Source organism: Dryobates pubescens, chromosome 25 (genome assembly GCF_014839835.1).
Source record: "Dryobates pubescens isolate bDryPub1 chromosome 25, bDryPub1.pri, whole genome shotgun sequence".
NCBI lineage: Eukaryota > Metazoa > Chordata > Aves > Piciformes > Picidae > Dryobates > Dryobates pubescens.
This window is the reverse complement of record NC_071636.1, coordinates 7,466,213-7,487,153: the sequence shown is the minus strand read 5'-3', so window position 1 is coordinate 7,487,153 and position 20,941 is coordinate 7,466,213. Positions and strand designations below refer to the sequence as shown.

Genomic DNA, 20,941 nt, shown 5'->3' with positions numbered 1-20,941 from the left:
GTCCCCTGTGCCAGTGCCAACCTGGCAAAATTGCTGGGGACAGCGAGGGGACCTGGCAGTGGGTGGAAGCTGATTCTTCTTGCTTTCACTCTGCCCGTCCCGCTCAGGGGCACCAAGGCAGCAGAAATGCCCACAACACCCTGCGGGGTGGCAGCGGTTAAAGATCCCTCATCCTGTTCCCTGACCAAGGGTTTGGTCCCAAAGCAGCTTGGTGCTGGCAAAGGGGGCTTTGCTTCTGCCATGAGCAGGATTTAGGTTTGGGCAGGGTGAAGGGCTGAGCATCCTCCGATGCTAGCAGGTTCTTGTGCTGGGCAGGGGGAAAGCACTGGGTGAGAAGAGTCCTTCCTTCTCCCTGCACGGCTCCAGTGCTGTCCAGCCGGTGGCTGGTGCCCGCTGCAGCCGTTGGTGCAGCCGTTGCCTGGGAACAGTTGGAGGCAAACAGAAGCTGGAACTGGTGTGACGGTGAGCGGTGGGAACTCTGGAGGAGTCCCTCGGGCAGCGGGAGGACAGGACATCTGCGGGGGGCACCAAGGCCTGGAAGGGGTTTGGGAATGGCTCTGTAGTGACCCAAGTGAGACCTGTGGGGCCACAGCTGCCCCCAAGCAGAACTTCTCCTTACCAGAGGGAATGTTCTTTTCCCCGGGGCCCCCTTCTCATTCAAGCTTTTTGCGCATTGGCTCAAATCCAGGCTGTGAAACCAGAGATAAACCAGCTGCCACCCAGGAGCTGCTTACGGGGACAGTGACAAAACCTTGTCTGACGGGAAGTATCTGTGTCTGGCACGGTGTGCAGGCATATGGGAAGGGACCCTGACCTCAGCTGGAGTAACCTGGGCTCTACTGGCCTTGCTTGTGCTCGGTGGGAGTGTGGCTGGAGCTGAAAAGGGGCTCTGGGACCTGTTTCCCAGCTTCACAAGTACGCTTTCTGGCTGTGCCAAACTCCAGGTCACTGTGCAGCCAAACCCTGGTGGGAGTAAATATATTTCAGAGCATCTTCACATCCCAACTTGATGGATGCTTCATGTGAAGTGACATCGGAGGACCCAACTGAGGAAGAGCAGGAGTAAGCAGTGAGCCGAAGGAGACCGCCCAGGGTGGACAGACAGCTCTGGAGATGGCCACACAGCAGGTGAGGGCAGCACCACGGCAAGTCCTGCCTGGCATAACATCTGTGGGCAGGGGTCCTGCTGGAAGCAGAGCCTCTAGCTCTGTGCAGTCTCAGGCCAACCATCAGGTGCTGCTGAGCACCTGAGCTGCCTGAGAGCCACCTGAGCAGGAGAGCACCTGGCCTTGTCCTGGTGCTGAATGAAACATTATCTCACCTCCTGTGGAAACAGACACCATGTCCAAAGGAAGCTTCTTTCTTTCATGAGAGTGCTCAGACTGGAGAAGTCTTTCTGGGGGCTGCTGCAAGCTCTGACCACCCCCAGGGCTATTGAATACATACACTGTTGAGGGGCTGAGGAAGGCAGTGGTGGGATTTTTACCCTCACTTTCCATTTGCTTGCTGGGCAGGAGACACTGGCAGCAGAGCTGGGCTTGCTGCAGGGCCCTTAGCAACCATGTCAGTCCCAGGACCCAGCTCCCCTGTTTTTATCTTCAATTTGCCATCACTCCCTCTCCAGCCTGAAACCATAAGCCCAACTGCAGTAATCAATAACCATTGCAGGGGATGGACAGCCAGACTTTTTGACTTCAAAGGACATATAGGTTAGTGCTGGAGGAGAAACTTGAGCATCTTAGTCCTGGTGACTGGAAGAGGTGCTGGTGTAAGACATGGAATTTTGTGGTGGTGCAAAGAGGGAAAGATTAGATGTTCAGAAACAGAAGCTGCAACTGGTTGGAAAGTTTCCCATAGCACAAATTCATAGGCACTTTAGGAGCTGAGATGTATCCTGATGTTGGAGTCTGCTCTGAAAGTGATGTAGCTTGGAACTGAGATGTGCTGAGCTGCATTTCCATGGGCTGTGGACCAGCCCAGGAATGATCATCCACCAAACCTCTCTCTCTTTCCAAGGACCGCCTCACTGCTACCAAGGAGAAGGAAGAAGCACTGGAGGATGCTGGAGCAGATGCACTGTTGTCTCCTTCAGGGATGAAGATCCCAGGCACCTTGACCACCACCTGGGCTGGGAGGCAAGACATGACTGCACTGAGGAATGCCCTGGGAGAAGACATTGCAGGGACAGCACACTTGGAGGATGCTGGTTCCCCTGAACAGCCTCCAGCATTTTCTGATCCTATGGGGGCCTTTTCCAGCCCTTGCTCAGGCCTCAGAGAGCAGGGAACGCAGAAGAGGAGTGGGGAGGATGATGGGTGTGATGGCTCTGCCAGCTTGGTATGGGCAGCCATGCCAGGGATGGTCTTTCAGGAGGACAAGCAGAGCAGCGTTCACCCCCTTGTAAGTATCAATGGGCATGGTGCCAGCACCTTGTACTCCTGACCAGCTTTCTACCATCACCCCAGAGACTTTTGTGGCTTTTTTGTCCCAGCTTCTAAGTACCAGGGACAAAAGCTTTGCCTCTCACCCACAGAGCTTGTCCTGGGTGTTGGGCTACAACAGCAGCCTGGCAGTGCACAGCCTGATGGATGGGGAAAACCTGGTGCTCCTGTACGTCTCATCCCACACCCTGGTCATCTATGACATCCTGAAGAACAGGCAGCACCATTTGCAGGTCTGACATGCAGCCCATGTGTCTTCTTCCTCTTACCTTTCTCCCAAACTCTCTTCCATCTCCTTTCTCAGTGTCTCGTGCTTAGGGGTCCCCTAGAAGTGAATCTAGGAGCAGCCATGCAAAGAGGACATCGGTTTACAGACTTTCTGCTTTGGGAGCTACAGCCAGTGCAAGGCTGGGGTGATGGGCTCGGGAGAGACTGCATCCCATTTTTGGCAGGAGTTGGGCTGGAAGGATGACAGTGGAGGAGGGGAACTCATGAGCAGAGCTGTTTGATGACTGCCCTGAATATCCACCAGGTCTGGAGCCTCTGTGGCACTTTGCTGCTTCTCTTTCCCCAGGGCCACACAAATGTCATTTCTTGCCTGTGTGTAAGTGAAGACAGACGCTGGGTTGCAACCGCCGACCGAGGGCCAGATGCTCTGATCATCGTGTGGGACTCCTTTTCTGGGTAAGCTGACAGGAACCTCCTCTTTGGGCATCTCCTGTGTCTGGTAAATCACTTAGGGCTGACTCCAGCCTCAGCTGAGAGTGAAACGAGAGAAACATGGGGCTGGGGTAAAGCAGCAAAGGAGCCAAAACAGAGCCAAGGGCTTCATCATCCTTATATCACCCATGCCCACAGGACACTGAGGTGGGACTGAGCTCTCCCAGACTAGGCACTTCATGTCCCCAGGCTGTAGCATTATCTTAAAAGATCACCCATGAGTTGTTTCTCCCAGACATTTACCTGGGAGGAAGGGGTGGCTGTTCCCATGGCAGATCTGGTGTTTGCCGTCTCCCTCGCTCCAGGCAGACCAGGGTGGGCTGTGCCACAGATTTTGCCAAGCAATTGCCTCAAACCCCTTTCACTGCCATGAGAGCTCATGAGGACTTCGCTCCGCAGGATACCGGTGCACACCATCTTTGAGAGCCATCCCAAGGATGGGGTCGGTGCCATTGCTATTTCTCACGATGCGAAGTATTTGGCAACCATTAGTGCTGGTACAGTGCAGGTAAAGAAAAGATCTCCTCATAGAATCATAGAACTGCTGAGGTTGGAAGAGACCTTTGAGATCATAAAGTCAACCACTAGCCTAGAGTTTGTAATTCTACCACTGCTGCTAAACTACTGCCACTAAACCATGTCCCTAATCACCACATCCACACATCTTTTAAATACCTTCAGGGATGGTGACTCCACCATTTCCCTGGGCAGCCTGTTCCAATTCTTGGTGATTCTTTCTGTGAATACATTTTTCCTAATACCCAACCTGAACCTCCCCTGGCACAACTTCAGGCTGTTTCCTCTTGTCACTTCTTTCATGTGAGAACAGACCAACTTTGCTCCAACCTCCTTTCAGGGAGAAAGGAGATGAGTTCTCCCCTCAGCCTCTTCTGAAGACTTAGCAACCCCAGCCATTCCTCATAAGACCTGTGTTCGATGCTCTTTATCAGCTTAGTCACTCTTTGGACATGCTCTAGCACCCTGATGTCTTTCTTGTAGTGAGGGGCCCAAAATTGAACCCAGCATTTGAGGTGTGGCCTCACCAGTTCCTCTCCATAGCTTTGTTGGATAGATCCCTGGAAGTTTTTCCTAGTGCAACAAAAGGGATGGAGAGAGCAGAATAGAGGTGGAGTGGATTTGCAGAGTGAGGGCTTTTTTAGTCTGAGCTATTGAAAGATACACCTGGATTTCATTGCAGTCAGTGTTGTGGAGCTGAGAAAATGGATCTTAAGTTGGGATCAAAGCTTCTGCCTCCACTGTGCTTTCACTGAAGCAATCTCTGGCATCATTTCCTGAAATTAAGCTCTCTGCTGCTACACCATGCTGGGTTTATCCTGCTCCAGTCTTCTATGCCCCACCATCCCCTGCAGCTGGAGGGAATGGGGTTCACCTTGTTTCCCCAAGCTCCCAGAAACCCACAAATGTCCTTTGGTTTTCCCTTCTCTACCAGAGAGTTTGTGTTTGGGATTGGACTTCACCCATGGAGAAACCTGTGTGCAGTGCAGAGCTGAAGCCTGAGTTTGGCTATCAGGTGAGTAACTGTGGCTTGAGGGGCTCAGAGGAGTGTGACTGGGCTGGACTGGGCAGCTCTGTCCTTGTCTGCTCCCTGCCTGCATCTCCATGCCCTCATCCAGTATGAAACTGCTGTTAGATCCTGGAGATGGGAAACAGGATCATATCCCATCCCTGCTGCACCCCAATGCAGTGGAGCATCTCAGGGTCATTAGCACTGCCACTGTGTTGCCTGACAGACATGGGATGTGAAGAGGACCCTGGAGGGATGTCTTCCACTGCAGTCCTGACACCAGCCAGAGCTCATGGCAGGAAAAGCACTGTGGTTCTGTTGACTTGTCCCCACCTGCAGAGGACAGCTCTGGTGTTTCACAGGGAGTTTGGGCTCTGTTGTTAGTTCACAGCAGGTGCTGCAGTAGGTTTTGGACAAAGCAGATGTTCTGCATGAAGGGGTAAGCACAAAGCATTTCTCATCTTGGTATTAATGCAATTCTCACCTTCTAATTTCAGGATTATGTATTTTTTAATCCTCAAAATCCCTACGAATTTGTCAGCAACAGCAAAACCCAGGTGATATTTTACCTGTGGGTAAGTAGGGACGTGGGAAGTTGTGTTTCTGGTGCCAGAAGTGTTCCAGAGGGTTGGGAGGTGGCATGGGAGGCTGCCCACTAGCAAAACAGTTTGCCAGTCAGCAGCTTCTGGGAGAGCAGTGGGTGGTGGGAGGGTGTTTAGTGCTTTTTGGAAGTTCTTGGAACCTCCTTGCCCCAGGAGCCCTGTTTAGGCCACCACTGTGTGGTGCCAGTGCCCAGATATGGGGAGGGAACTTGGTGGCACTGCAGAGGATGGTTCAAAAATGCTTGCCATGGAGGTTTTCTCTGCTTTCCCCAGGACAATGAGGGTTTGCATTATGGAGCACCGGTCCTGAACAGCCAGGTGAGTGCAGCAAGGTGAGTGCAGGAGGGGCTTTACTCCTGGCAGCAGCACTATCCCTTCCCATCCCCTTAAGCAAAACCAGTGGCCATGTCCCCAGCCTGTCCTCCTTGGTCTCCTGAAGGGACAGCCCAGGATTGCCTGAGGGCAAGAGGGGCTCTCTCATCCACACATGCCCCACATCATCTGCTCCTGGGGCTCTTACATCTGGTGGTCCTGTCATGGGACAGGGAGGGAATGTCACATGAGGGTCCAAGCAGAAACATCTGTGCTTGAGAAGGATAGCCAGTGCCCAGGATGAATGCTTGGCCTCACCACTCTCTCTGCAGACCTTCCACAGTGTGGTGGGATACTTCAGCCAGTCAGTTTTTCATTTTAACAACTCCCAAGCTCTGACAGCCACCTCATCCGGGAAGCTGGTGGTGTGGGACACAGTTGGTCACTCCAAGGATCTGAGGGCCAAGCCACACAGCATGAAGGCCACCAGCCTGGTGCCTATGCAGGAGGACAGCCTTACTGTGCTCCAGGTGTTTGAGAGGTAACAGAAGGGCAGTTTTCAGCAACCACAGTCCTCAGACATCCCAGTCACAGGAATGTCAGAGCTCATGCTGATGAAGCATAGCTGAGTGCTGCTGGTTAAGTCACTTGGCAGCGTGCGAGGAACGGGGACGTTCACGCAGCCGATTTATGAGCCCCTGTCTGGCTTTTTCCAGCAATGAATTTGGCTGAGGGGAGGAAAAAAAAAAAGAAAAGAAAAAAAGGTTGAAAACTCCTGTTAGTGTGACCCCAAGCCATGCTGGGGGGGCTCCAACACGGGGCTGGCCATAGTCGCTCAGGACTGGGGATGAGTCTTGCTCAGTCTCCTGGCTTTTACCGCCAGAGGGAGCAGACAGCCACCAAACGCCGTGACAACCTTGGGGACAGGGCAGGGGACACTGCAGGGTCACAGCAAGACCTGGTGTTTTCTGCTCAGTCCCGGTCTTTTTGCCCGCGCATCTGTGCGGGACTATTTCTCATGCACTTGGGCAGAGAAAAGGGAAAGAGATCTGCTTCTGCTCAAGGATGCTACCCAGGAAATACCTGGGAGCTCTCAGTGGTGTGTTGATTGAAAGCTTTCCCTTCCTTCCAGCTGCATAGTGACAGGTGATGTGAAAGGTCAGGTCAAATTCTACAACGGGCAGCTGCAGTTCCTCACCTGCTACAGCCACAGTGAAGTGGGTCCCATTCAGTCTATCTCCTTCTCCAAAACCTCTCGTGATGCCTCCCCAGACTGCTCCACCTCCAGCATCACCAGCAGCCAGCCCTTCATCATCAGGTGAGTGTCCCTTTATAAATCCAGGTCTTCTCCTGCATTTGCCCACAGTTTGAAAGCTAGAGAGATGTCAACTGAAAGCTTCCCCATGAGCTTCTGCATTTGCTACAGTAGGTTTCAACCCTTTACTCAGGCTTCGGTGGCAGGGCAGGGAAGCAGATGAGAAGGGATTGTGCCCCTTTATTTTCCCCTCTGCAAATTTTCAAGTTGGGTATTTGTCCCACCTGCCCACCAGAGACAAGCAAGGGGATGTATCCTGGGCAGACCCTTTTTGCCTACACAGCTCCCAGGCATCTCCCAACAGGTACCAAACCCTAAGCAGGCTCCGGCATGCCTTAAATTCTGAACTCTATGTTCTGCCTTGGTGCAGGTGAGAGAAGCAGGGAGAGGGAGGTGATCAGCAGGTCCTGGGTGTGCAGCTCCTCCGTCACATACGCAGCACACCAGGCCATGCTAATGCCCAGCCTCCATCTCCTGCTGGGCCCCTTAATCCGCCCCTTAAACCCCTCCCGTGGATGGCTATTTCCAGTTAGATTTTATCATGGCTGGAGAAGCTAATCAGGGCAGTAGTAGTGCAGGGACTGCCCAGTGGCGATGGCATCAGTGCTGGGTTGCACTGCATTGACTCAGGAGCTTGGGACAGTCCCAGCCTGGTCACTGGCCCCCCTCTGCATGATGTAGCTGTGCCTGAGGGTTTATAGGGAGACTGCAGGCCAGATGAAGCTCTTCCGTGGCTTGATCCAGCCTGTGAATCATATGTTTGCCACTCCTGTTACAGCCCTCCTGGCAATGCCCATCCTTAGCTGCACGCATTTTCCCAAGAGCTGTCCATGTGGACAGGTTCCTTCCTGCCTGGAGCAGCGCCCTGGGGAATGGGTTGGTTTTCCCTTTTGGGGAAACTCTCTTGTCTCTTCCCTCTTTCTGGGTTGCTGCTGCAGCTTCTGCTGCTTGGGCCGCACAAAAGCAGAAAAACAAAGGAGAAGCCTTGAGCCTGCTTGTCTCACCAGGCTGCTGGGATCAGGTATGGCTGAAGAGCCCAGACAGGGCATGCAAGAGGTAGTGTCCTTCAGTGCCTGGGCTAGATGTGCGTAAACAAACGGCTGTCACAGGCCAGCTGGCAAAGAGGATGCTGTCCCCCCATTCATGTTGCCCACATGGTGCAGCCGCACACATCTGTCTGTGCAGCTCTTAGATCACTGTGTGGTCCTCTCTTGACCCTTTAACTGGCCTAGACTCTGAGGCCTCAGGCAGACTGACAACTCCACATATTTGTTCTGTAACTTCTATTGAGAAGTTTGATCACACACCACCAGTTCTGCAGTGGGACCTCTTCACCATGCTACAGCTGGCACAACTGAGTGACCAGCCAGGCAGCTGCTCTGTCTGTGGCATGGGACTGGAACTGTCCTCTGACCTTGTCCGTGATAGTGCAGTCAACATGGAGCCACTGACAATGGTGGCACGGAGACAAGTGAAAAGGCTGTTCAGAGTATCTTCAATTGCTCATTTGTCTGTCTCACACCCCAGTGACTTGCAAATGGCCAAATCTACCCAGATGTCGTTCATCTTCTGGCTTGCCTACCCAAGTAGAAAATGGAACCAGCTCTGGTGTCTTCCTGTGGAGATTGAGCAGGTCATGAATACAAAGTGCCACCTGCCTGCCAGGTCAACAAGTGTTTGCATATTGTGTATCACAAAATATAACTGATTGTCCAACTGAGTTGCCAAAAAGAGGCTTGGAGGGACCTGAGCCAGCTAGTCTGATTCATCAAATTCTGTTTCTCTCACACTGAACAGGAACTTTATCCTTTCAACTTCTGATGCAACTGTGCTCCATGTTGCAATAGACAAGACAAACTTTGAAAAAGTCATGGAAGAGACGAAGGAAGCTGTGAATGCCATCGCCTGCCACCCCCGGCAGGCACGTGTGGCTGTGGGGAGTCACTGTGGGATGCTGAGGCTGTGGGACTATCAGCAGAACAAGTACCTCGTTAGCAGGATCTTCACCCAGACCGGCATCCAGTGCTTGTCCTATGACCCTGAAGGTATCCTGGCCTCACGACCTCCCCGCCTGCCAAGCAATGGGCTTCCCAGAAGGAGTGAGCATGGCCTGAGAGTTTTCTGGCATGCCTTGCAGGTTATTTTCTGGCTGTTGGTTGCACTGATGGAAGTGTTTACATCCTCGATGCCATTTCCCTTCTGTCCAGCTGCAAAGAGCTCAAGTTCTCACATGGTCCCGTGACTCATATCAGCTTCTCTCATGATTCAGAGTACCTTGCAACTGCTGTAAGCTTGTTTTTTGCTCTTGGTCCTTTACACGCACTGCTCATGGTGCAGATTCAGGTGGGACTGGGAATTGCTGCCCATCCTGTGAGGCACAGCAGAGCAAGCAGTGTGGAGGACAATTCTGTTCCCTGGGCCTTCATGACTGAAATGCTTTTCCTGGCTTGAGGAGTCTCTGTAAGCACGTCACCAGTCACAGCCGCTCCACAGACCTGCTGCTGGCAACATCCCATCGCTAGCTTTAGTGACAAGCCTTAGCTCTGCACCCATCTGTAGAAAGGGCTGGAGCAGGGATTTCCTCCTGGCTGATACACGCAAGGAGGGGGTTGGTCCAACAGCTTGGTGCAGAAGTGTTGAGGCAGCACTGAAGCAGTTTGGCATGCTGTAGCAGCTGGTGATGATAGGACAAGGGGCAGTGGGTTTAAACTGAAAGAGGGTAGATTATGATTAGAAGTTGTTCTTCACTGTGAGGGTGGTGAGGCACTGGAACAGGTTGCCTAGAAAGGTGGCAGATGCCCCATCTTTGGGATTGTTCAGGACCAAGCTGGATGGGGTTTTGAGCAACAGTGGAAGGTGTCCCTGCCTGTGGCACAGGTGTTGAACTAGATCATCTTTGAGCACCCTTCTGACTCAAACCATTCTATGATTCTGCAGTCTGCACAAAGAAAATGATTCCCCCTTCATGAATAGATGCCAGGGCAGTTTGGCATCTTCCTTGTGATTTCTGTTGAGTCACTGAATTCAATTTAGTCCCCTTTGCTTTGAGAGCACAGTGGAGAATGAATTCTAGCCAGCCAGGATGCTCTGCCTTTGGGGGCAGGTGCCCAAATTTGTCTGAGCTGATGTTTTATACTGGCTGTGACTCTGACCCTCCTGGTGGGACTCACAAAGCTTAGAGGGCTGAGCTAAGCCCAGAGGGGGGACACAGAGCTGCCTGCTGCCTGCCAGAGGATGTGTGTGTGTGGATCATGGCTGGTTGACCTTTGTGCCATCATTCCAGGATGAGAAATACTCAGTGACTGTTTACAAGAGAGTCCTGCAAAATGGGAATGGATGCTGGGAACACCTAGCAGGGCTGCACTCCCACTACAAACCCATCCGGAGCATCCTCTTTGGGGTCCAGTTAGACAGCAACGAGCCCAGGCTCCTGAGCCTTGGGGAGGACCGGCAGCTGGTAGGTTGATGTAGGAATGCAATGGGCAGTGAAGCTTCGTGGCTAAATTTGGGGAGTGGACAAGGGCATCGAAGGGAGGCTCAGCCTCTGGTTCTGCAGCTCTTAACCCTTTCCCCAGCAGTTCTGTTACAGGGCATTGTTTCTCAGTGTAGTTTCAGGGCAGCTTTACCCAGGGTTCAGGCAGGAGAGCTGAGGCTCTGCTGCTGCAGGCTGCCTTCCCTGTCTGCTGCAAGAGATGTGGATCCATTGAGTCTGGAAGGTATAGGGTACTGGCAGATCACATGGGAGTTACTGTGTTTCCTTGTCTTCCCTCTAGGTTGAATATGACCTGAAGTGCAGCAGCAAGGACCACTTGGTGGTCTTGCACAGGGACCGGGTGGAGCAGGTTGCTGTGCCTCTGTGCCTGGCCTGGTACCCACAGCTCAGCAATGAGTCCTTCATCCTTACTGCCAATAACTGCTACAAATTGAAGCTCTACAACACGACAACCAAAATGTGCAGGTAGAGGAGAGATTCAAGCCTACCACTCCCTGGAAGTCTCATCCTTCCTTTGTGTTCTTTCCCTAATGCCTGCCCTACTCCCAGCCATGAGTACGTGTTTGCCCATTCATGGTGCAGATCTTGGGGTGATTCTGGGTCCACAGTTTGCTCCATCCTTGTGTCCATTAGTGTATCATCTAATAAGGTTGTGGCTGCAGGTGGTTCTTGGTCTGCCCAGCTTGTTGAACTTGATATGCAGCAGTTGGACATCAAATAAGAAAAAAAGAGCCCACATGAGCAAAGCACAAGGACTGAAGGGTCCCTGAGCACCAAACTCCTCTCCTAGCTTCCATGTGGTCCTTTCTGGCCAGGGATTCTGTCTTATCCTGTCCTCTTAGCCAGCAGTACAAAGCCTTTGCACCCACCATGCTTCCCTGTACCTACCCATCCTTTCAGCCATTCAAAAAGAGAAAATATTTTGGGTGAATGGATGAGAATGTTGTTTGCCTTTAGAAAGACACTTTTGGGACCAACCTATGGCTCCCCTTTGGAGAAGATACAAATCCTTCCAGCAACAAACACTGCGGACCCTCAGAAACACTATCTGGTGTACACTACAAAGGATAAGGTATGGAGCCCCATTTGACCCAGCTGTCAACTTGTGGAGTCTCCCACTTGTAGAGGTGGTGGTCTCTGGGGAAATTTCACTGCAAATAAAACCATGCCTGATCCCACCTGAGAGCTGAGCAAGCTCCCAGGAGAAGGATGCAGCCCTCCCCTGGAACCTCTAGCTTTCCCAGGTTTCCTTTTTCCGTACAGGTGGGCTTGCAGATTTTGCCTGTTGATGGCAACCCCTACAAGTCCTCAGCCTTCATTTGCCACCCAGATGGTGTCTCTGACCTTGCCAGCTCCTTCGATGGACGCTATGTCTTTACAGCAGGGGGGGATGACTGCACTGTTATGAAATGGGAGGTCAACATAAAGTGAGTACCATAGGAAGGAGAAAGGAATCTTGTTACAGCTCTCCACAGCTGCTTGGCCAACACAGCTGAAGCAAATGTTCCTTTGCATTTACACTGAGAATGGAGCTTTTGTCCTAAAAGGTCTCTGTTTGTGTCCAGAGGAGTTAATGGCAGGTCTTCCTGCAATTTCTGTGTTGATCCCGGTGTATAGGGCTGTGCTGCACAGGGAGTGTTTCTTTGCAGGGCTCTCTGGAGCACAGGTCCTTTTGGGGCAGATGACAAAGCTCTGCTGCTTCACTCTTATTCCACAAGACCAGGCCATTGAACCCCACCTGGCAAGGTGGGTCATGGGGTGAATGACAGATCCTAGCGTTCGTGCAAGCAGGAGACCCCACCACTTACTGAGAGGAGCATGAGTGAAGGCTGGCAGCATCTTTGCTCAACCCTGGAGGCTTCTAGCTCCTGGGCACCTGGACTGCAACTGCATTTATTAATGGCAAAGCTACATGCCCTGTGTTCACACAGGTTCTCAAAAGCCCTAGTTCAGTATTTGCAGACAGCTCAGCATGATGGGCATGTGCCATGCTAGGAATGGTGGCATGGCAGTGAGGTCACCCTAGATTGCCACAGACCTGTCAGGTCCCAGGCAGCTCTGTGGGGTAGCAGCTGAAACAGGAGTGACACAATTTTGGGGAGGCTTTGCTCCCCTTTATATAATGTAGCCACACAGTCCACAGGGAGTATGAAACCAACAGACCTTGAAGGCAGTGACCACAGTGCCTATAAAATATTCCAGTCTGGGAAATGGTCCCCAAATGGTGGGAAGCTAAGCAGAGGATTTTTGGGTCCTTGTGAGGGCCTGGCCCGTGTGATGTTGGATTGTCAGGGTTAGACAGAGGATCAGAGGAGCTGCACTGGCTGCAGGAGAAGCGTACAGGGTGGCTGGTGATACAAAAGTGTCTGCTCTCCAAATGGGATAGCCCAGCATTTACTAGGAAATCCCCCCTGCATTTGAAGACTGGATTTAGGACAAGCCACCTTAATCCTGTAAAGCTTTGCTTACATGACTAAATGGTCTGCAGTGAATGGGGTAGCTGGAGGAGTGAAGGCTGCTTTTGCAAACGAGGATTTCCAGGCTCTGGCCCGGAGCGCTGACAATAAATCTTGCCAGGTTTCTTCTGCCTTTCCCTGCAAGTGTGCCATTGCCCTCTGCCAGCTCCCTCGGGCAGCAGTGCCAGGCGTGTGCTGCTTCATGGCAGGCGGGTAAGGTGGCAAAGGCAGGACATAGATTTTGTTTTCTTTGCATGTCAAGGACCAAAGCCACTCATTGCAATGCACATGCAGGGCAGAGGGCTCTCTGCTCGTGAGAGTGGCTGCGGACACCTGGTAGATGCGCATGTACATCAAAAGGAAGCTGTGGAACTGCCAGGCTATCATGGAGTGACTTCACCTTCACACTTCAAGGACTGCAAAGGGAGCTTAACTTGTGTCAGAGCTAGAAAAGATAGCATGGTATGGTCTCTGTTGGTCTGTGGCTGGAGTATTTTATTCTGCATGTCACCCTTCTAGCACAGAGCACATCATCTGATTTCTGACAGATCAACCCCACCGGAGCTGGCTTTTTGCCCTCTCTCCTATTTTTGCCTTTTGGAGCACATCTGTGCTCCTCACCTTCCTAGGACAAAGGCTTTGTGGATAGGACATGCACTGGTCCTGCCTAAAACATTTCTTGCAGGTACTGCTCGCTCAAAGGAAAGCCCAAAGGGTGCTGAGCCAGCTCACCTTCATGTGCCAGAACAAAGGAAGCCTGGGTGGAAAAGCAAAGGGCTTATTTATTTTCTTTTCCACTTTGTGTGGCTTAAGCAGTCAGGGGTCAGAGTAAGCAACATTTTAAGGAAGGCATTAGAATATAAATGGTCCTTCTTTATAATGGTTGGCCAAGGTCCAGGCAATGTTGAATTTCTATGTAATTTGTTTTCAGAGCGAAGCTCTTGATGAGCTAATTATCATTTTATTGCTGCTTCTGGCATCTTGTGCATCTCCACTGTGTTTAATACCCAAGTAACTTAATTATGAAAAAAGCATGAAGCTTGCAAAAAAAAATAAAAAACACCCAACCAACAACCCAGTGGAAGCAGTGCTAGAGAGGTCTGCATGAAAGCTGCAGCCTTGCTGCCAGGCATGGGGTGTGATGTGACAATGTTACGCCATGATCGCGCTACCAGGCTTGGTTTCCTCTTTCATCTGCACAAACTGAACAGATTCTTTTGGCTCCAACTTGCCTATGAAATTGAAACAAAGAGGTGGCACTACCAGGCTTGGTTTCCTCTTTCATCTGCACAAACTGAACAGATTCTTTTGGCTCCAACTTGCCTATGAAATTGAAACAAAGAGGTGGCACTGAGATGCTTTCAGTTTGATGTAGGCTGCACCTGCGATGCAGTCACCCGCCACAGCAAAGGAAGTAGGGTAATGGATTGCACTGAGTTACTGGGGAAGAATGTGTTAGATCAGGGAATGGGGAGCTTAGGTTTGTGTGGTTTACTGCAAAGACCAAGCCCCAGCCCTCTCTGCATGTTCAAAATGCTGATCTGGCTAATTCATCTCCCTCAATGTCTCTATAAGGAAGCAGAAAAGCTAAATGCCAGACACCAAGCTCAAGTCCATGGAAAAGCTCCTGGCTCCCAGCCCTGTGCTCATTCCACTAAACAAGAGGACCATTCACTAATAATTATTTCCCACACTGTGCTATTGTATGTAAAACCTGGGTATGAAATATGCTGTAGAACTGCAGGCTGGTGATAAAATAGCATATGGCTCAAGGCAGTGCTTTCCTCAATTCTGAGGCTCGAGGATTTTATTTATTTATTGAAAGCGTCTGTGAACAATGTCTAGAGAGGGAAACGTGAAATCTCTCCTCACATGAACCCTTCTTGTACCATCTTTTCCCTGCTTCTGCCAGTGCCTTGGATGCTGCTGCTTCCCTGGGCGGGGAGGGCTTGATCCCATTCTACAACCTCCTGGATGGTGGCAGAGAAGGTGAATTCTTCAAGGTAATTATGCTCACTGTGAATACTCTCTGGCAACATCTGGCTGGAGTTTAAGATTCATTTATCCAGACCTGACATTTCTTTGTATTTTTGTCCAGCTTGCCTTTAACAGCAATCTCATTGATGTGCCTGTTAGTAAATCTTAAAAGGAGCTTTATCTTTTGTGCCTGCTGGTAACTGAACTTTGCAGTATTTTGTCTGAATCCCTTGCAGGAGCTGGAAGACTATTTTTACTACATGCAGCTGCGCAGCCATGGTATCGATACACTAGAGACTAGAGAGGTGTCAACACATATTCCCTTGGAGGAAATGCCTTCTGTCATGAGAGCAATGGGATTTTATCCATCAGAGGAAAAGGTTGGGTAGTTGTTTTTATTGTTATTAAAAGAACAAACAACAAGACTGATTGCATTTACCAAGTGTCATGATGGCCAGATTCTGAGCATTGTTCTGCTGGATGTCTCCAGAGTGTATTTGCTGGCTTTCAGTGTGTGTAACCTGCCCTGCAGTCTGGTTGTGGCCAGAAACTGGCAGCAAATTCCTCAAAAAGTAATGATTTTTTCTTAAAGAGTTGGACAACTGCAAGGGCAGACTGAGCAAACCTGGAGCGTGACGGTTCGGAAGTGTTCAACAAAAGATGATCTCAGGGTCCTTTGGAAGTTGAGTGCTCTGCCACCACTGCAGAGCTAGGTTTCTTCAGAAGGTGAACTGGGAAAGTTGAGGAATAAGTCTTCCTTTGGCTCCCAAGGACAGAAGCCTCCAGCTCTCCTAAATCTATAAGTTAAGGTACCTTGTGTGCAGGCAGCGATGTTCTTTGGTCTTTCTGTGATTTCTGCTAGTGGTTGAGCTGCTTTGCACACACCATAAGGTTGGTGGGCCATGGGCTGAGTCCCTCTGGGTCAGATGGAGAATCAACCAGAGGATCCTATACGTGTCACCAGCATGGGTGGGCATGTCTAGCTCCATACAATCTCTTGTTTGGATACTGACAGAGCCTCTTTTTCTTGTTCTGCCTGTGAATGATTTTAGATGGAGACAACAGCTTTTATTCCTACAGAACTTAAAGCTCTTTCATAACTGATAGACTCTGCAGAAGCTCTCTCTGAGCTTGCTTTTCAGGTTGCAGCAGTGCAGCTTCCTATCAAACATTTCTCAAGAGCTTTTTAGCTTCAAATTTTACAACAGAGAAAGAAAACTGATTTAATAAGGGTGCTGCTTCTTCCCCTTTTGTCGCTGTTCCCACAAGGCAGTTTGTATTGTATACAAACCTCATTTGTAATGTTGTAACCTGGCAAAAGGGTAATTAAAGCACATACCAAAAGAATACATAAATAATTGAATCTGAAGCAAGGAGGTTTAAATAATGACCTCTTTGCACCAGCTACAGCCCTTCAACGCAGGAGGGGTTCTCCCGAGGGAAGCAGTACCTCGCGGTGCTCCCTTCATCTTTCTGCGGGGGAGGCTGCACTCATCTCTGCCGTTGCACAGGAACCCCACAGGCTGCTGCGATGGTGCTGTGAGTCAGTGCCACCCCATCTGCCCAGCCACACTCTCTGCCAGGAGAGACAGCAGATGGGAGGCAGGACCTTTTGCCACAGCCACCACCTAACATACTTACTTTGGAGCCCCAGCAACCTGCAAATGTTTGTGTGAGCCAGTACTGCTTTACCCTTGTGTCAAGCTGTGGTGTTATCCCCTTGTACTTTGTTAGATCTTTTCCTTGGGTTATTACATTTTCACCTCCTGGGAACAGAGAGATGATATTCCCCTGAGAAATGTCTCTGGAAGAATAACTGTTAACCCCCCCTGCCCCAAATCAAAATGAAAACAGCATTGCAGGCATGGAAATAAAGGTGCCAAGCTGTTGTGAAACCAGGCAACCTACGATCTGCTTCTTGAAGCAGCAGGATGGTATTAAAAGCCAAAGAGAAAGTTCATCTCCCTCTAGAGTATTTTTAATACAGGAAAAGCAGGAGGGAGAACAGGTAGCTTGGACAGACCAGCAAAGCTTTTGGGAATTGGTGGGTTTCTTTTGTAGTTCAGTGGGTCTGATATAAAACCTAATCCCAGATCAGCCAGAGCTGAATGAAAATGACTGCTCTTGCCTGGCATGACATTTGCTAAACGAAAAACGTAAGGCTGAGATTTCCCTCTTTCCTGGGTTTCATTCAGTGGAAAAACTTGTGACACAAAGACAAAGGCCCAAGGCTGAATGCAAAGTCCTCCCCAGGGAGACCTTGCATCAGCTTTCCTTCCCAGGGAGTCGTAGGCTTGGTACATGATGGCACAAGGAATTCTCTCAGCATTTCTCTGCTGCTCTTGTATCTTCAGAGGGGCTGTCTCTGGGAGCACAAGTACAATGAAGGCATGGAGCAGATCCTGCCTTTTGGACACACATCTGCACAGCTGCTTAGAGGGCTGACTCACAGCACCAGACTTCAGGAAAACCACTGGTATCCAGCACAGCCAGTGCTTGTCTGTTTGTCTGAGAGTGATCCATCTGTGCAGGATGTCAGCCCCACTGAGCAGATTTCAGACTTGGGCTGTGCAGTGGCAGAGCTGCACCAGACGCACACTGGATCCTATGCTGGGCAGGGTGTGTACAGACTGTGTGCAGCCTGGTTACATGAGGACTCTCATGCATGTACTTTTGTAGCAGGGTGCTGTATTTACTGGTTTGTGGTTTGCCTGCTTGCTGTCCCCAGAGTGGAGACACAGCTGTGATGAAGGTACTGGCAACAGCTGCAAAATCACCAAGCGCCTACTGTAAGAAAACAGAGAAAATCCCAAGTAACTACATATCTGTTACCCTCATCTTTGCCTAATATCATTGTAACAGCAAGTGTGTGACTGTTAGCCACGTCTATCCTCGGCTTGTTACTGGGATACAGCCATGGCATCTGTGGTACCAGTATAGGCACCTTCATGGCGCATTGGCATGCATGAGATGGGAAACTGTCCTGATGCTCTTCAAAAACGAGCCGTGTAACACTCTGTCTTGCCTTGATCTTTAGATTGAAGAAATGATAAATGAAGTGAAATTCAGCAAGTATGTGGATACTGGAGAACAAGTGACAAAAATCAATTTAGAGGATTTTATCAAACTTTATATAAATCATCGACCTGTGTTCGGCTTGTCAATGACAGAAATACAACAAGCGTTTCAGGTTCTTGGTTATGATAATGAGAACGGGGACAAAGTTATTGACAGAGGAGACTTACTGTTGCTGCTTCAGCTCAGAGGTGAGTTATTTCTTTCCTAATGTTAGTTTTATGCTTGCTAGTTCTGCTTTCCATTTCAGAATATACTCACTGCAGCAAAAAATTAATCTGGAACTATAGCCTGGTAACCAGGGCAGGCGTGTGGAGCCACCTGTCTTAAGGTTTTAAATTGAATAATCACATCTATCATCTCAGCTGCACTTCTTGTACTGCTCTGGAAATCTCTGCTGGCCTGAGGTACCTTGTCTGTCAAATGATGAGTATGGATCTTGGCAAACTGTAGCCTGCCTCCAGTATAGCCTTATTGGAATCATTGTTCTCTCTTCCAGTCACAAAGTCTCTAGAAAGGTGGTATAAAACTGAAAGAGAGAAGGATGAGAAAGGAGGAGTGAAATTGGTCAGTCCTGGACTGAATCTATGTGTAAAAGGCTGAAAAGAAGAGGTAGTTTAGTTCAGCTGAACCAAGGAGAACACTGTAAAGATGTGTATAAATGCACTTATAGCAAATGCTGTAGAAAAGTTAAAAACAAACTTGTGCTGTTTTGCTCCTGTTGTTAGCTTGTACATTTAGTGCAGCTAAGAGTTAAAAATGGTAAAGGGAAATACTGTTTTACATCATTGCCTGGTAAAAACACCTTCCCACAAAGCTCCTTGGAAACAAAGGATTCACCCAGTGTGAGAAAGGTTAGTTATTTGTGTGGATGGTGTGGATGTCCATAAATAGCTACAGTGGATAGAAGAGTTTCATAACAGATCTATAACCCTGTGTTTCAGGGAGTGAGCCAACCACTAACTGGGAACAAGTGTTATGTCCAGGTTGTTCCAAGACACTGTATCAAGACTTTCCTGCACTTTTCTGTGTGGAAATGGGTGCAGCCATGAACATGGAGCTGCACAGACTGTGGTTAGCTCTGTGCCAGGAATTTTGTGGTGGGAGTAGAAGCTCAAGCCCTTGCAGGGGCAGTGTAGCCTGAAGAACTGTCTGTATCAGATTTTCACCCTTTGATAAATATTTTTGTCCCAAATGCAATATGCATGAACAATTGTCCTTAGGATCAGCATTCAATCATGTGTTTTGATTCATGATGTGTATTTATCTCAGAGAAACAGAATCTTCTTTCCAACTCCTCTTGTTTGGACACTACTTGTGTTTGAATTGCCTTCTATTTTTTTGTGTGTCAATGACACCACACCCCACGAGGCTGGTTTTGTTTTGGTGTGTACAGGAGAGCGTATGACAGAGGATGAGCTGGCACAGTGTCTGACCACCCTGCTGGGCAGGTGTCCTGGGGGAGGAGGATCCAAACCGGACGCCTATGATCCCTCAGGTACTGGATTAACATTCCACACAGCACAGCAGCAGGATTGCTTCAGTTCCCAAACAGAATGATTTAAATTGCAAACCCATTACCCTGTTAGGCTGAGAGCTGTCAAAACCGCTCAGACAGGATTGCGAAACTACTCATAGAGCAGTAGATGTCCTTCGTCCACACAGCAATCGCATGTGTGTAGCTGAAAACAAATGGACAGTGAAATCTAACTGGGACCTGACAAGATTATGCTAGAATTGAAATTGGAAATACACAGGGGAAGGTTTACATGGCAAAGTCCACAGCAAAAAGGAATTCTGCAATATGGAAATGACAGTGTTGATTTCATCCAGGCAGCAATACCCATCGTGATGGAGCTGTTCACGATCACATTTGTCTACAATTTATGTCCCAATCCACACTAGTCTAGAACAGAAAATTACAGTGCTGAGTTCAGTGAAGTGGCATTACCCATTGTGTCTGGAACTGCTGAGAATTGCCACTTTTTTGGTAAAATTCGTGTCCCAGGCCACACCAATCCAGAACAACATTTGATTAGGGCTGTTGACAACAGCTATGTGCAGTGAAGGTGCAGCTCCTGGAGTCACATTGCAAAGTGCCTTTGAAATTCTTGGTATCCTAAAATCACATCAGATTGCCAGAGTATAAAAGTTGGCCCCTTGACCCTTCTGAGGCAGGGATCTACTCCAAGGTGAGCCTCACAGCCTCTATGCTTGAGATGAACATATCAACTATCAAGCCAGTAAGCCAACACTTTTTCATTATTACTTTATCCAGCGTTAAAAGCATGCCATCTACTTACTGCTCTTTATAAATGTTCCTGATTTGGAAAGCTGTTTTTACACTGCTGTTGTGTGTTTTGTGTTGTTGTTACTGCTCTCCAGGTGCAGCTGCTTTGATTGAAGAAGAAATTCCAGCAGAAATCACAGCAGAGATATTCACTGCTGACATTCTCAGCTTACCTGTTGCTGAAAAAAAGAAGAGATGAATCGTTGTGGCAGCTGTGTCTTGGCAAATCAAAGTTTTCTTCTGGTTCCTACTTTTCAGATTCCTCAAATATCTGCAAAATGTTGTGTTTATTAAAAAGATCACAGAGTTCCATGTTAATCAGACCCTAGAATAAGCCCCTAGTTTAGCACATACAACAAACCTATGTAAGGAAGCACTGGGGCAGCTACAAAGAATGATGCTGTAGCTGCTGTAGAGTCTTCTTCGGGTGGCCTCCTCATCCTTGGTTCTATCTTTCCTAAAATTCATTTGGGGGGTTTATGTTGAGTTTCCTAACATTCAGACAGTATTTATTTGTGAAACCGGACAGCAAGAGAGCAATGTGAAAGTATCATATTGATAAAATACATTAATAAATGTGGTGTGCAAAATTCTTATAGAATCATAGACCCATTAAGGTTGGATAAGACCTCTAAGATCAAGTCTGACCTCCTATCTAACACCTCTATGACCATCAGACCATGTCCTGAAGTGCTGCAGCTACTAATTTTTTTTACACCTCCAGGGATGGTGACT

General features: G+C 49.2%; 1 protein-coding gene across 1 annotated transcript; it reads left to right on the top strand.

Moving 5' to 3' along the window:
- The first annotated feature begins 2,045 nt into the window (after positions 1-2,045).
- Positions 2,046-20,512, top strand: CFAP251 (cilia and flagella associated protein 251). The gene is made up of 20 exons (XM_054173015.1): positions 2,046-2,400; positions 2,534-2,674; positions 3,016-3,125; positions 3,561-3,669; positions 4,612-4,692; positions 5,184-5,261; positions 5,562-5,606; positions 5,933-6,141; positions 6,733-6,918; positions 8,713-8,960; positions 9,053-9,201; positions 10,199-10,372; positions 10,689-10,873; positions 11,366-11,480; positions 11,672-11,835; positions 14,777-14,867; positions 15,078-15,221; positions 17,879-18,107; positions 19,313-19,414; positions 20,302-20,512. The coding sequence occupies exons 1-20, from the start codon at positions 2,095-2,097 to the stop codon at positions 20,403-20,405; spliced, it is 2,970 nt and encodes a 989-aa protein (XP_054028990.1). The 5' UTR covers positions 2,046-2,094; the 3' UTR covers positions 20,406-20,512.
- The last annotated feature ends 429 nt before the right edge of the window (positions 20,513-20,941 follow it).